At 38.6% G+C, this 15,119-nt stretch overlaps 3 protein-coding genes across 4 annotated transcripts in view; 1 reads left to right on the top strand and 2 right to left on the bottom strand.

The window, feature by feature from the left end:
* Positions 1 to 8,371, bottom strand: part of LOC106947932 (polycystic kidney disease protein 1-like 2) — a 23,232-nt gene extending 14,861 nt beyond the window's left edge. The window contains exons 1-16 of one of the 2 annotated variants that reach the window (XM_015033266.1): positions 8,021 to 8,371; positions 7,355 to 7,513; positions 6,342 to 6,530; positions 5,612 to 5,722; positions 5,215 to 5,362; positions 3,985 to 4,214; positions 3,371 to 3,781; positions 3,153 to 3,289; positions 2,921 to 3,062; positions 2,223 to 2,424; positions 1,995 to 2,106; positions 1,782 to 1,923; positions 1,486 to 1,683; positions 1,116 to 1,258; positions 836 to 1,015; positions 607 to 744 (exon numbers count right to left, since the gene is read on the bottom strand). In XM_015033266.1, coding sequence (XP_014888752.1) covers positions 607 to 744; positions 836 to 1,015; positions 1,116 to 1,258; positions 1,486 to 1,683; positions 1,782 to 1,923; positions 1,995 to 2,106; positions 2,223 to 2,424; positions 2,921 to 3,062; positions 3,153 to 3,289; positions 3,371 to 3,781; positions 3,985 to 4,214; positions 5,215 to 5,362; positions 5,612 to 5,722; positions 6,342 to 6,530; positions 7,355 to 7,513; positions 8,021 to 8,339 — 2,961 coding nt within the window. In that variant the 5' untranslated portion in view covers positions 8,340 to 8,371. The remainder of the gene's footprint in view (positions 1 to 606; positions 745 to 835; positions 1,016 to 1,115; positions 1,259 to 1,485; positions 1,684 to 1,781; positions 1,924 to 1,994; positions 2,107 to 2,222; positions 2,425 to 2,920; positions 3,063 to 3,152; positions 3,290 to 3,370; positions 3,782 to 3,984; positions 4,215 to 5,214; positions 5,363 to 5,611; positions 5,723 to 6,341; positions 6,531 to 7,354; positions 7,514 to 8,020) is intronic. The other variant, XM_015033267.1, reaches the window with a different exon arrangement.
* Positions 8,372 to 9,784: 1,413 nt separating this feature from the next.
* On the bottom strand, positions 9,785 to 11,946 carry LOC106947931 (zona pellucida sperm-binding protein 3-like). Its single transcript, XM_015033265.1, has 8 exons — positions 11,455 to 11,946; positions 11,256 to 11,371; positions 11,094 to 11,197; positions 10,837 to 11,008; positions 10,640 to 10,757; positions 10,473 to 10,558; positions 10,055 to 10,128; positions 9,785 to 9,974 (listed from the first exon to the last, which is right to left on the bottom strand). Exons 1-8 carry the CDS (start codon positions 11,929 to 11,931, stop codon positions 9,919 to 9,921), a joined length of 1,203 nt encoding a protein of 400 aa, XP_014888751.1. The 5' UTR covers positions 11,932 to 11,946; the 3' UTR covers positions 9,785 to 9,918.
* Positions 11,947 to 12,808: 862 nt separating this feature from the next.
* Positions 12,809 to 15,040, top strand: bola3 (bolA family member 3). The gene is made up of 4 exons (XM_015033264.1): positions 12,809 to 13,001; positions 13,085 to 13,208; positions 13,931 to 14,019; positions 14,423 to 15,040. The coding sequence occupies exons 1-4, from the start codon at positions 12,942 to 12,944 to the stop codon at positions 14,483 to 14,485; spliced, it is 336 nt and encodes a 111-aa protein (XP_014888750.1). The 5' UTR covers positions 12,809 to 12,941; the 3' UTR covers positions 14,486 to 15,040.
* Positions 15,041 to 15,119: the final 79 nt, after the last annotated feature.

The following is a 15,119-nucleotide window of genomic DNA, read 5'->3' as shown; positions in this document are numbered from 1 at the left end:
TTCCAAAAAAAAAAAATCTAAAAAATATTGATATGCCTTTTTGTAAACCCTTTTTTCTCCCCCCCCCCCCCCCCCCAATCTCCCCCTCTTCCTGAGTACAATGTAATGTAACAACTGAAGTCAGAAGTCACAATTGGAGTCAAATCATACGTAATTTAATCCCAGGAATGTTAGAATGGCCTCAACTAAAGTATTACTGAAATTGTGCGACTTAACAGACTTTTTGAGTGAAAAGTCTGATCGAATTATTTTGCTATGAAGAATCAAACATTTTTGTCTCAAGACTGTCCAAAGCTGTTAGAGACACAACTCAAAAAGATATACAGCTGTAGCTGTAAACAGTGGTTTATGGTGGATTTACTCTGAGGGACTTATAACATATGCATATGTTAGATATTTTTAATTTCCTATTTATCCCTTTCCTTCACTTCTCAAGGGTGGAACATGAAAAAGAATTTAAAATAGTTCAAGGAGTAAAAATTGGACACAGTAAACCAGGAACATTATATACATCGAAACAATAATACTGTAATAATTTCATTTTTGTTTAACTGCACTGCTGACTGATTAATAAAATGTAGTAATAAACTTTGTACTCTACTGTACTTGAGCAGCAGGACTCAGTTCATCTGATATCTGTGTTAATCCAGCCACAGCCTCGGCCGTCACTTGAACTTCCCGAGTCGTGTTGCTAGGACTGTCCTGCAGAACTGCTGTCATCTTGATCAACATTTGCTCACGGAGCTGCAATGTTTAGACAAAAAAAAAAGGCATTAATAATATCAAACAAATTCTGAAGCAGGATTTTAATGTAATTGGGACCTTATTTTTGTACCTTAGCTTTTGCATCCTTCTGATCTTGCCCAGTCTCCGAGTTCAGCATGTCCGAAACAGAAGTGAATACCTGTCCGATTGCCTCACCAGAGAGCAGACCCTGCTGCTCCAGCTGATCTACAGTGTCTTCCACTGCAGACTGCAGAGACGGTATGGAGGTGCTGGAGTTACTTTTCAATACCTTGGAAAAACATGTTCAGTTTATTCAATTAGTCAAGGCCATGGACTTCTGCACTCATGTTTAGTTGAAGGTTTCCCATTTATATTGGAAAACAACAAACCTGAGTTGAAACAGTTGCAGTAGCTGTTGTCTGCTGATTTTTCACTGTCACAACCACAGACACGACGTGACTGTTCTTCTCATCTCCCACAGGCAAGAAGATTGGTTTTACCACATTGGTATTACTGCAACGCAAATGTTTGCCTTAAAGATAAATGAATTTGTATTAGCTGCGTTTATTTGTCAGTAATCCTATCTATTTGAAACTAAACAAAAACACCAAAATGTGTGTCTTATGTACCATGTTGTAACAATCTACTACCTTCTTGCAAAACCTCTCCTTCATTTTCTATCAAAAATATATTGTCATAATTTTGCTTAGCATCATATTTATCATTTATGTATTGAAGAATGATAAAACGGGGGGCCACCTGTGTTGGTCTTGAAACAATAAATACAGCCTGTGGAGCAGAAAGATGTTGACTGGCAGGTCATTTCAAAAGCATCAAGCACAGTTCCTGAGTGTGGAGAGATGCTACATTTAGGGACGTCAGGAGCATCAGCAGGCGCTTCTGTTTCACAACCTTGCGTTGGAATAACGTACTTGGCAAAACCAAGGACGTTCTCACCTAAAATGAAAAGAAACTGATTATAAAAGTCATCCTATGTCTGAAAGGCATATTTGGCGTAATATGCAGTCGTGTGCAATGACGTAAAGAGAAAACACCATAAGCAATCACGTTGATGTTGCGCTGCATGCTCCTCGAAAATTTTAGGTATTGGCTGGAAACTGTGTATTCAGTGCTGCCATGTTGTTTTTCAATGGGAGGGCTTGTTCCTGCTTTGGTGTAGCATTCACTGAGATCACCCTGAGGTGAAAAAAAAAAGTTATTCATTTGTAAAAAGATGCTGAATTTTAGAAGCAATAAATCAAACTTGCCGTTAATGGCTTGGGATCTTGAATAAACCAAACTACATCTGGGCATGTAGTAGCACAGCTGAGACTTAGCTTTGCATCGTCTTCCATGGTTAAGGAATCACAGTTGTCACAACTGCAAGCACCAAAGGTGAATAGATTAACAAACAGCTAGAATAAGACGAAACTATCAAACATGAGCAAAACTGTTTGTAAACAAACAGCTTATTCAATATTTCCAAACCCTTTCACCTGATTGCGACGTCTCGAAATTCATTTATAGGAGCAGCGCTGATACATTTAGATGCTTGGGCAACATCCACCCATTTCCTAAACCATGTTCTTTCCCTTGCAGTCAAAGTGTATTCAATGATTTCAAATGGATAGGGGAGGCAATCATTTTTAATAATGTGAGTTTTACCCCTTGTTGCATTTCTGCAAGAGCAGTTTCCTCCTACAATGCAAAAGACAAAACAAAACGGTGTTATGGGGAAATAGAGAAAAATAGCAACAACACAGATAAATCAAGCTAAATGTTAGGAGAGTTTTCTAAAACCTTTTGATCCAGAAAGCAGGTCATAAGGCATATAAAAACAAATATCATATCCCACTTTCAAATACCTGCACACAGAAAGCCCTTATTATGGCTTTGTAGAGACCAGAGTATTTTTCTTTGTGAGGTGTGTAGATAGAAACAAAAATCTGTGGCATGTAAACAGTGCACCAAGCTTTCTGATCACCCTCTACAGATGAGGGCAGAGAGTGATGTGAAAAAGAAGGAACCGTGACGAATTTCATTACCGTGACGAATTTCATTAACTCTAGAAACATTTCCTAATTTTTTTTTCTGAATAGAAACAAAAATGGAAATGAGATACCAACTGCAGTGATAAAATGGCTCTAAAACAACTGATGACTATTAGTTGCGGGTGAAGGATCATTTAACTTACTACATTGCCACTCAAATATCAGTCCATTGCTGTTCAACGATTCGGCACCAATTACATTCAGCTCAACGGTCTGACCGCGGTCAACCTGCTTATCAGGAGAAGCCGTTATTTCCAAGCCACCTGGGATTTTAGAGTCTTCTTTCTGCAGATGAAAACAAAGCAACAAAAATATGCTTTTATATTTACCTGAAAAAAAAAACATCTAGAAAGGATTGGCAATGTTAAAACTAACTGAATTAAAATGTACTGCATTATCCTCTTGGCTAGACGAGGAGTAATTCTGGCAAGCTTGAAGTATTTTCACTAAGTCCACTTCCAGCTGAGAAGTTGAAAGGACATTCACAGCTTGGACCTTCGCTTGAAAAAGCTCTGTGTAGGAAAAAATACATACATTTAAGCTGAAATTATTTGAAACAGTTGTGTTTTTAATGAAACATTCTTAAAGCATACCTTCCAGTGGGCTTGAGAATGTGTAATTATGCTGGCTATTATTTAGCATGTTTCTGGTCTCAGTTAGCGTGTCTCTAAACCCACTGAGATTGAAAAGCAGTTCCACTGGGGCTCCTCGCTCCAATGACACACCAATTGTCAGATTGTGAGAGTCTGGACATGCATCCAACTCTGCCATCACTGAGGCCTGCAGGCCGTCTACAGGCTCCAGCAGGCACAGCAGGATATCAGTGGACACGGGGTGAGGTGTGACTCCGTTAGATGCTGCTATGGTCAGATTGTTGCAGCCGTGTTTAAGACTTTCCAATACAGTCCCCTCCAGTGTGATGTTGTGAGGTGTGACGCCAGAGTCCACTGAAAAATTTGCAAGCTGACTGTCATTGGAATGGACTGTGTAGGAAACACTTGTACCTTATAGAATGGAGGGGGGGGGAAGAAAGAAATGGATCAGGAGAATTAAAAAAAAAAAAAAAAAAACGTTCATTGCAAATATTGGTCTGCCCTTAAAAATGTTACTCAAATCTATTTACTTATGTGGATTATTTTACAAGACAAAAAGGTCAAATTCATATCTAATTATACTCACGAAACTCTAATTGTGAAAAACGTCTCACCTGTTTCTAACCCAAGCTGAATCTGAACAGGTCTGCCATGAAGTACGTTGCATTTGGCGCCATCTGTTGTCGCGTTGCTGCCATAACACTTAGCCGCTCTGAACTCTCCAATAGGCTCCTGGATTGTTACAGTTTTCTGAGCTGTGACGTGCCAGTCACTGGTAGTGCACTCAACCACAACGACAAACACACCAGGCTGCTGAAATCTGTGTATGATGGAGGACTCTGTCCTGTAACACATTAAAAGAGACAGCTCTCTGAATGCCTTTATACCAGGGATGGGCAATCCTGGTCCTGGAGGGCCAGTGTCCTGCACCTCTTAGACGTCTCCCTGGTCCAACACACCTGGATCCAACAGCTGAATCACCTCCTCAGTTTAGTCAGGTTATCCAGAGTCCTGCTAACGGCCTCATTATTTGACTCAGGTGTGTTGAAGTTGAGATACATCTAAAAGTTGCAGGAGACCGGCCCTCCAGGCCTGGAGTTGCCCACCCCTGCTTTGTATGGTTCTTTAAGGGTGGGTTTGAACACAACAATAACATCGCACATTTTTGCTTAACGGTCTTTAGAGCATCTTAACAATGAATGTGAAGGTAGAAAGACACTTAATGGAGGACAGGGGATATCATGTAACATGTAACATCAACTTTTTTAAACATTAGATCATGTTATAATTCTATTCCCTCGTCAAAAACTTATCCGGAGTGTTTTTTTTTTTTTTAATTCCTTTATGTGTGTTTGACAAATCCTTGGTTTTCCTGTGTTAGTCTTTTAGGAGCGCTTAAGAGTTTGCTCATATAATGCACCACCTATTACTCCTCCTTGGTGCGCCACTATCCAGCCAAGCTTCTGTCTCAGAACACCCCTTTCCTGCTCCTCCCCGACTCAACCCCTTCAGACTAGCAGCAGCAGCTACTAGCAAACACCTGGTGGACCTATTCATCCTCTGAGCTATTCATACAAACTATTTCTCAGCATAACGAGAAGCATTGTTGAGAGCTATAGTGTTGTTTTTGTAAGAAACTACATGACTATTGCAATTAAAGGTACATTTATTTTAAAGCTTTTTAAATATATTTGCTAGCAGAGCCAATAAACGTGGATGGAGCATTATTGTTATTTGCCCATCACCCTGAGAGACTTATTTAACCCTTAAGATTAGGACCAGTAGATATAAACTTTAATGACTAACTATGGATATAAAGTGTCTGGATACACAGTGTTACTTACTCTTCTGGATTGTATGGATCAATGATGTGGCCGTCTCCGGCATCCACAGTGCAAGTTAAGTTTCCGTGAAATGGATGAAGCAGCCACTTCACAGTGATGGTGACGTTATCAACAACAGACGCCAGTTTAGGCATCAATAAGTGAAGTCCTGAAATGGTTCAACATAACCAACACTTGTAAGAAATAACTACTGCACAAGCATCATCGGGACACATGAAATGATATGATGCTTTTACTTCTGAGAATACAATCTGTTCAGTGTTTCTCTGGTGTGTTTTTTTCTTTTTCTTTGTAAAAGATGCCTCGGTGTAAATAAACACCGATAGAAACACTGCATAAAAACAGATAGAATATGTAAAGGGTTAACGTCAGTGGAAGTGTATGCATTGCATCTGACCATCTTTGCAGCGGTATTCTACAGAGAGATAACTTCGCATCAGGGGACACGGCTCAGTCAAGGAGTTCAGATCCAGTGGAGCCTGGCAGGCCTGCAGTCCATGACATTGAGCTGAACAGAAAATGTTGGAAAGCTGAGAATGGGACTCAAAATGCTTGCAGCATCAAAGAAGCATAACTTTTATATATATATATATATATATATATATATATATATATATATATATATATATATATATATATATATAGATAGATAGATAGATAGATAGATAGATAGATATAGATATATATATATATATATATATATATTCAAATAAATGTGTCTGTATAAGTATTACCAGCAAAATCAATGATTTGAATGTCCAAGCGGAAACACATTACAGACCATCTATTTAGCTCCTCCAGCAGGGATTATATGTATCCAGAGATATTTTATTTGAATCCATAAAAAAATGATATTTTTAATATTTAATGCTTAATATTTATCTTCAGGTTTTTTTTTCTTGCCTGTTAAGTAATTTTTAAAAATGTTTGTGAAGGATATACAATGCAAATACAAAATGCAATTTTTCTTTAACTGCTGTTGATAATTCAGAGCTGCTAACGCACAAAATGTTTAAAAAAATAAACTGTAGTCTACTCCACTACATAAATTTTTGTATTTTTTTAATATCCTCGTGAATTTCTATATCAATTTAAGAAAAAAAAAATAAACATTTGAACTCTTGTACCTGTTACTGATTCCAGGACATTAATCCAGCTACATTCCTCCTGGAAGAAAGCGGGTAAATCTGTGAAGTGGGATCGGCAATAGTGAACAGTTTTTCGCCCGTAGAAGGCATCCTCGATCTCTAGCACCTGGCCCGAACCACATTGCAGTGTCGCATTTTGGCCTTCACATGCAACTGTTCTTCCAAAATCTGCAAGATACAATTTAGCATAAATTATCTTGGAACTACCAAGGCTGCAGCCTGTCAGGAACTGCAGGAACATCAAGGTGGTGTTAAATCATCATACTCTTACATTCCCAACCAAGAAGCTCAAATCTTAATGCCTTGTATTTGAAAAGCAATCGATCAATTCTGAGGACTCCAAAGCGCTCTGTTCTACAATCAGTCCTACACACATTCACACACCGACGCCGGCAAGTTACATCGTAGTCACAGATGTCCTGGGAAAAAAACTCACACAAGTGATTCAGCCTTACCATCAGTATCAGCATAAAGCAGACACAACAGCAAAGCTACTGAGAAGGACTGAGTGAGGATTGGACCAGCAACCTGCCTACCTCCTGAGCCACTGCCACCCACAGGCTCAGAAACGAGATTGACTGAAATTTAAAAGCGTCTTCATGAGTAACATGACCACAATGATGCGATTAATGTTTGGAGGAGTTGAGGTAATGCTGCTGAACCTAAAAAGATTCAATCAATTGAATATGGTGGTGGTAGCGTCATGCTGTGGGTCTGTTTTGCTACCAGTTGTGCCGGTGTATTTCAGAAAGTATATGGAAAAAGAAAGGCTTTTTCCAAAGTCTTCAATACTCTTTTTAAATGTATTTACCCCCCCCCCCCCAAAAAAAAAGCAAAGTCATGCTGTTGCACATCTAAATTTCTTTTTTAAAGAAAAAAGAAATTTGAAGTTGCTTTCTGACTAATCAATGCAGAAAGGTAAGAAAGGGTGGAAAAAAAAAATAATTTTCAAAACTCAAAATCAAAACAATAAAGGTGTAAAAGCAACATACCAAATTGGCAGATGAAGTTCAGTTCCTGCGTACAATTTTCTGTGGCCGTCCACTGGAATCCTGTGTCTCTCAGGATGTATCCACATGTCGCCCGGGCTTCTGGTAAGTTTACCCAGTTACTGTATCTGACATCTGAACCATCCAACCATGCAAGAGAACCTTGAAAAAAAAACAAAAAAACAAAAAAACAACAGCAATTATTTAATCAAAGCTTGCGTGTCAGTTTATGGAAAATTGGAAAATTCCACTAAAAACAAAAAACAAATTTGGAGCTTGTGCAAACTGATTCACTTCTAAGAGAAATGAAAGAGAGCGCTGTAAATCCAATTGTCAGTTTTGTCAAAAGAAGTTCAATAAACTGAGAATTAACCCTCTGCTCACCCTATCCAAATGTACTTGTCACTCCACATTTGTCAGTGAATAAACACTACTAACAATGCTAATGATGCCTGCTGAGATTACAGCTGAAGTCACTGTGTTCAGATCTAAAGTATATAATCCACCTACGTCATCAGTGAAGTTTTAGATTTGTGTCTTTAATATTAAGCACACCGCAATCTGATGAAAAGGCATTTTTAATAGAAATGCTCAGCCAAGTATGAAAATATCTACTAACTCCAAACGTTAATAAACTTTTTAAACTTTAAACCTCACTCATCCTCTTACCTTCAGTGGGCGAGACATCCAGTGTGAGGTTTGGAGATGCAGGTGCCAGCCCCAGCCACCAATCCTTATCCGGCTCTAGGTGTGTTTGGAGGAACTGCTGTGTTTCATCAGTCAAGATGAAGACCAGGTGTCCACCACCTCGCTCACACCACCCTTCAGCTCTCAAAAAGGAAAACTGCAGACCCACAAACTCATAGCAAGCTCCGTCAAAGGCTGTCTGGTATTTAGAGCATGAAATAACTTCTCCCAACTCAGCATAACAGCTGGAGGCGAGGAGGAAGATCACCAAAGTGTATGTGGTCAGAGAGACTTTGCCCATCTCTGTGCTCTGATCAGCTTCTATTGCAGCTCAGTGGCTTTAAAGGTTTCTGACGGCAGCACTTTGGACAAGGAGGGATACCCAGCTTTGTGGTCTGCCCATAATTCTTGAGCACAAATAGCGCCCACACATGTATGAAAAGAGGTAAGGTTGCTCTGTCAATAAGTCCTGATTGCTCCTCTGCCTCCATGACTTACAGTCCCACAAGCTGCAGAGAGAGATAAGCTTCACATTCACAACAACCCCACTAATGAATCTCAATCTGGTAATTAAAAATCTGATTTTGTTTATAGGGTTATTTTTCAAATGTAAAATTTAGAATTTTCACTTCTATAAGTGGAATTTTGACTGCCTTTTTCTCCAGTCTGAGCAAGCAGACGGTAATGTATGCCCAGCTTTTTTCTTTGCCACAGAAGTATAATCTGTCTCTGGTTTGTTATGTAATAGCACTTTGAATTGCACTAAACAAATAAATGTGCCTAGTTCTGTAAAATTTGATGGTCCAGCTCCAATTTATAGCATTGTTTTAAATACATTTCCAAAGCACTCATGGAAGCAGAGACTAGTTTGGTGACAGTAGGTACTGTTCCCTTTGTATTGGTCCCATATAACTACAGTGAAAGATGTAGATGATTTTGCACTTTATATAGGGGACCCATATTCCAAGCTAGAATTAGACAACTTGATCCACACCATGCTTTAACCGTTACCAAGATTAGGCTTTAACATTAACTGGAAAAAGTCATTGGCAAACTTTACAGAAATTTCTCATGATGGAGAACTAAGATTATAAACACAGTGGCGAGAGAGAAAAAAAAAAATTTACAGGAAGTTTGGCTACAAATCTGGACGAATACTCCATATAAATTTTTTTAACATGGCAAGATTTCTGCTGGAAAATTAAGTTTTTCTTTTATTGCAAAGTAGAAATTGAGACTAGGTAGTTCAGTTCTCTTGCTAAAGGAAATCATGAAGCTCTTTATGAATATTACAAACCTGTTTTGAGTCCCCCCCCCATAAAAGAAAATACCAGGTGCAGATCAATCAGGGTAGCAAAATGTTTCAGATTCGCTGTGGTTAACTGTTGTGAGTCTTTGGCCGTAAAACCATCCCATTTTTCCCCAGAGTTGCTTCTTCTGGAGATTTATTGGAAAGTAAACATCTGCAAGATGTTTCTAAATCATAATGATGAACAATGTTATTTTCTGTTCCTTGCCCTATTTCTCATGCATGTTCATCTTTGCATTAAAAAAAAAACAAAAAAAAACACTTTTCTCCAGAAGGAATCCATCTTTGATCATTTGACAGTGTGGTACCACATGAGATGAAGCACTTCCCCTCCACCCCCTCTCATTTCTACCACTAGGATTTGAAAAGTTACTGCTGCAGCTTTGGTTTAGTAAATGGATCCAATATTCCCTCCAACTGCAAGAAGACAAACAAAACATGTTTAAACAAGATTTATTTAGGGTAAAGGCTCAGATCAGCATGCAGCAGGTCTCCTGGTGAAATTATACCACTCAATGTTCCCTTCAGTTTTGTGCCAGCGTAAATGTGGTGATTAGAGAGTCCTTCTTGCTCATTTCCTGGGAATAACTATGAAGGGGCCTAGAGTCAAAGTATCACAAATATCATCTGAAAGACAAAAATATGAAGAGCAATGAAGTATTGGATCATCAGTTGATGTTGATAAACTAGCTCTAAATACAACTTGCCTTTAGATGTCAGTTTACTGCAAACACCTTTGCAACACTGACAAACACCATCAAGTCCATCCACATTCTTCCAGCTGAAATGCATACATGAGTAGTTTATGCATTTATGATGTTTGATCAGAAAGTAGTTTTGCCAGTCCTGCAATACTCAGGATTTAACATTTACATGACCCTGTATACGGTGCAAGCTACTGATTTTTAAAGAATAGGTGGGCAATTCATTTGCTTTAGTCTAAGTGTAATGCACATTTCACTGCCAGGACATTCCTGATTTAATGTTTGTATAGATGCTTAATTATGGAGGGCATGCTTTAAGTTGGGAAAAACTTAAAGGTCAGTACAAGTCAGAATTGTATTATAAAGTTTTACACTTAGTTTGGGGTGGGGGGAGCCTCTTAATTCTCAAAGAGAAACTCACCTTGAATTAATGTAATTGCAGACCTTGTTTGTGGGGCTGCTCTTCCACAGCTGGCGTGTAGCTTTAACCTCACAAGTTACAAATATCTATGTAGTAGAAAGAACCCATAAAATCTCCCATTTTACAGTTAACATTGTCAAAATGTAACATTATATAAAATGCTTTACAGTGTTCCTCAAGTCATCTTGAAACAAGAAGGCATCAAACTGGAACTGAAGTGAACTGGTCATCGATCTGGGTTTGAAGACTGAATTTAGACCTCCATCTCTGGCATCAACAAAGCAGCTGAAGAAGAAACAAGCATTTCCAATTTGAGTCAACATCCAAGACAAGCCCCAAGTTCAAAATTTATGAACTTTGTTACCCATGGTTTTCAATGAAGCAATATCTGGGTACTGATGTAGAGTCGGCCGTCAGAGTGGCAACGCAGAGGTCAATGAAAAGTTTCCTTTGATCCAGACCAGAGTACGAGACCTCGAGGTGCAGTGGGTCACCAAGGTAAACGGTGTTGGAATACTTCTCAGCTGACCAGTCATCTGTATGCAAACACAAAAGATAATCATTCCTGTCCCAGTCAGGAGAACGCTGTTAAAGAAGAAAAAAAATAAATAAAATGCATACCAGTTTTCAGCTTCAGTGAAAAAGGAGAGCTTCCCATAGCAAACTCTGAAGAAATTGAAACAGATGGGGGGTGCTGCGGGACAGTGCTGCTCACAGTGTGAACCCTGCAAGACAAGTAGATTCAAAAATCTTCCTTTTCAGAGACCGAAAAGTGCAGGGTACCTTTTATAATGGCAAGAAACTGGAACGACAGCTCCAGTAGCCCTTGTGATGCCAAGGGAGCCAACGACTGGAGAGAGTATCAAGTTGTTTGAGTAGATAAAATTGTTGCCAATTACCTTGAAATGAGGGAAGAAAGTGACCAAAGTTAATATTTCAGTCAAGATAGCCTATCATGATCCCAAAAGTGTGAGCAGCTTACCATTAATTTGGAGCCACAGTCGTGTAGGTCAGCTTCTATAACATATTCTCCATCACCAGCATCGACAGCTTGGCACTGTTTGTTCTTCCAGTACTTGGCATCTCCCAAAAATAGCTCTTGTGGGGACACCAGACGTCCATTGTTGTAGAAGTCAGCCTGGATGAAAATGATCATGGAAACCTCAGTGCACTCCACTCGGACAGTAGTTTTGCTTTCATGGGTTGGTCTGCTGGAGTCTTCCAGGCTAACAGTTTTATATTCCCTTCCTTGAGCATCAATCATTGGACCTTCTTTTAAAGGTCTAATGGCATCTGAGACTCTAAAAACTAAGGATATAATCAGCAGCAAAACCACAGAAAGAACTGCAAACCCCATTGTGGTCGTGGCCTGTAGCAAGACACCCAGAAGAACATTCAGCTGGACCCACACAGTAAGGAGAAAAATACATATCACTCTCCTTCTCAGAGGCATTTCCATTCAGCACAACTAAATCACGTGGGGAAAACAGCTGAAAGCAATCACTGATTAGTTAATGGAGGAGGAGGAGGAATCATTCATTATGTATTTATTATTAAAACATTTTTAAACATTTGTTAAGGTATCAAAAGTGAGATAAAAAATAAATTGTTAGATTATTTTTTTTAAGTGCAAATATTTTTTTTATTCTTGGAAGATGATTTTGAATGATAACAAACAATGTTCACAAACTGCTTTATGACTTTGTTATGGAGTAGTATACTTTACTGAGAAAATATTACTCTGTTAAAGAAAAGCTAGCATAGTTTTGGGTGAATAATGAAATAATGTTGAGCCAAAGGGGCTGAATAAAATCAGTGGAAGGAACAAGAAAAAATAGAAAATAGACATCATAAATTAAGAGAGCAGTTGCACATCCCTTTGACAAATTGCAAGGGTGTTTTGAATGGGAGACACTCTGGCCAAGTCTAGCTCTTATAATTTGACTCTTGTTTTACTCTCTAAAATCCTTATGTTTCCCAATTTTGCCCTATAATAAATCAAGCTTGATGCCTAATATATCTCTTGCAGGTATCACAATGTAGAAATAATCACGTGGCCTGCCAGTGTTAATTATTTTATGTCCAAGTGTTGTAAATTTCACCTTTTTCTGTTATTCTGTGATCAATAATCAAAGTTATTTTAATACAAAAGCACCGATTTTGACAGTGTGAAATTTATCAGCAAGCATACACTGTAAAACATGCAGGGAATTTGTGAATAAAAAAATATTTTAACTAATACAGAATAAAAACGATCACCGCAGTAGGTTGCTATGTGCAAAATAAGCACTCTGATTAATCCACTGGGTGGCAGTAGTGCAGCTCTCGCGTTGACGTTTAGTACGAGACAGCAAAGAACAAGAACAAACCCCGTCATTTTCCGGGGACGAAAATTGTTTTTGGGGACATGACTTATTGACTGGTGTGAGGTTATTTAAACGTCTCAAAAGTGACACTCCTTTGTCCACAATGTTGGCCTGTACTCGTCTCTGCAGCAGTACTATATTCAGCGCTTTTCGCACGACTCCGGTACATTAGATCTGGATTTCGGTCACATTTCAGTCCTACCGTAACTTCCTGCGGTAACTCCTGCTCTGCGCCTCCCCACTCAGGTAGCTGCTTTCGGTCACCTCCAGAGAGGCTTTTCCTCGCAGACAGACGGAGAGGAGCGCATCGCAAGCGTACTGAAGGAGAAGTTTCCTCTGGCCTCCAAGCTCAAAGTGACGGATATATCAGGTAGACAAACTGCACAAGAGGGATTATTAGACTGGACTTATTATGCGTTTTGTAGGGTGGAAGTTTTCTGTTATCATTATTATTCCAAGTGATGTCGTTTTGTTTTTTGTTTTCTTCAGGCATTATCCAAAACTGTCTAATGGTCTACGTACCTAATATAGACATGGAAGGACGATAGGCTTGTAAAAGTGAGGAAATTTGAACTATAAGGCTTTTTCAGAAGTAATTAAGCATGGAAAAATATTTTTAAAAATGTGTTTTTGAAGACCTGGTTCCCTGTCACGAGGAGCCCCGAACATGTCGAATTTTTGAAATGAAACAAATCGTTTTAATGTTGGTTTTTACATAAAATGGACATGTCTCCATCTGTATACTGTCCCATTCATCCACCTGTTAAGCTATTCAGTGTCAGTGGCTCTTTCATAGATCTATTGATACATCGATGCCCACAGATGGAAGAAATCGCTCCAAACACAATACTGTCTGACGTGTTGTGTATAGAGGATCAACACTCAAAAATACATCCACCCACCCATCCTTCAATCCATTGCTGCAGTAATCGTTGATTACAATCCATGTATTTTCTAAGATGCCTGAAGAATTAAACATTGTCCTTATCCTTATTCTCCTTATCCTTAAAGATAATGAGTCATGTGAAACAAGAAGAGCCCCAGCTTTGCAGATGACATTGTTGTTTGTATCATTCGTCTCTGTATGTTCAGGTGGCTGTGGGGCCATGTATGAGATCCATATAGAATCCAGCGAGTTCAAAGGAAAAAGAACTGTTCAACAACACCAGCTGGTCAATCAAGTAAGCTTACAGCCTGGCACATCAGTTCTGGCAGCGGCATCATCATAATGATAAATCCACAACTGCACAGAAAAAGTTTGGGCACTGTGGAAACAGAATTAAACTGTTTGGGCACTATTTAATTATCTCTAATTAAATAGATTTAATTATCTCTAATTAAATAGTGCACGAAAAGATGCTTCACAGTGTTATGCTTGTTTTAAGTTAGATGAATATAACATACAAAATGTACATCTGTCAATTTGAATCTATCTCAAACTATGGTCCCCATCTTCTTGACAATTATGTCTGTCAACTCTCTAGAATTATTCCTATATTTTGACAAAGTATTGGGCCTAAACACACTTTCCTTTTGTTTTGATCAGAATTTCATTCACTACCTGAAATTTTCTGTCCCCCACAGGCCCTGAAGGAGGAGATCCAAAGCATGCATGGCCTGCGAATCTTCACTAATATCCCAAAGTAGCAAAAAGACAGAACAATTCACTTCTGAACCACAAATCTTTTTTTCTTTTTCAGCTAATAAGAATGTGCAGACTCATCAAACGTGGTTTATCATTTAGCAAATGCATTTCAACCAAAGAAAAAACAAAAAAATAACAGTTAAGGCACGAGCAACAGAGATATAGTTACAACATTTTCACAGTAAAGTGTGAAATACATGTATAGTAAGGTAAGAGTAAGTTTTTTTTGTTTGTTTTTTTTGTAAAGAATTAAATCTTCTACTTAAGAGTAACAGCTGTTATACGCACAACATGACCAAATCTATGGTCATGATCAAATCACTATTCTTCCCTGTCAGGGGAGTCTCTCAGGGTTGTTTGTGAAGGTAGTGTTAGTCCTCACGAGTACCTGAAATCACCTACACATCCTTTCTTTAAACTACCTTTCCAGAAATGTGACCACAATGTATGTACAGTTCACTTAAAAGTTGATCTATTTTAAAATATTGTTTATCAGTGGGTTGTCCACAAATCTTGGGTTTATGTTTTAAATGGGTCGTGTAATAAAAAGCAGCAGCTTTACATGAGTGCTTTTTTTTTTTTTTAAACATATACATCAACTAGTACATATGAATATTATTATTGGTGTTACTATAT

Source organism: Poecilia latipinna, unplaced genomic scaffold, assembly GCF_001443285.1.
Source record: "Poecilia latipinna isolate Pla-1442-1.1 unplaced genomic scaffold, P_latipinna-1.0 Scaffold262, whole genome shotgun sequence".
NCBI classification, from domain to species: domain Eukaryota; kingdom Metazoa; phylum Chordata; class Actinopteri; order Cyprinodontiformes; family Poeciliidae; genus Poecilia; species Poecilia latipinna.
Note: the sequence above shows the minus strand (reverse complement) of the source record. Positions and strands in the feature narration are given on the sequence as shown.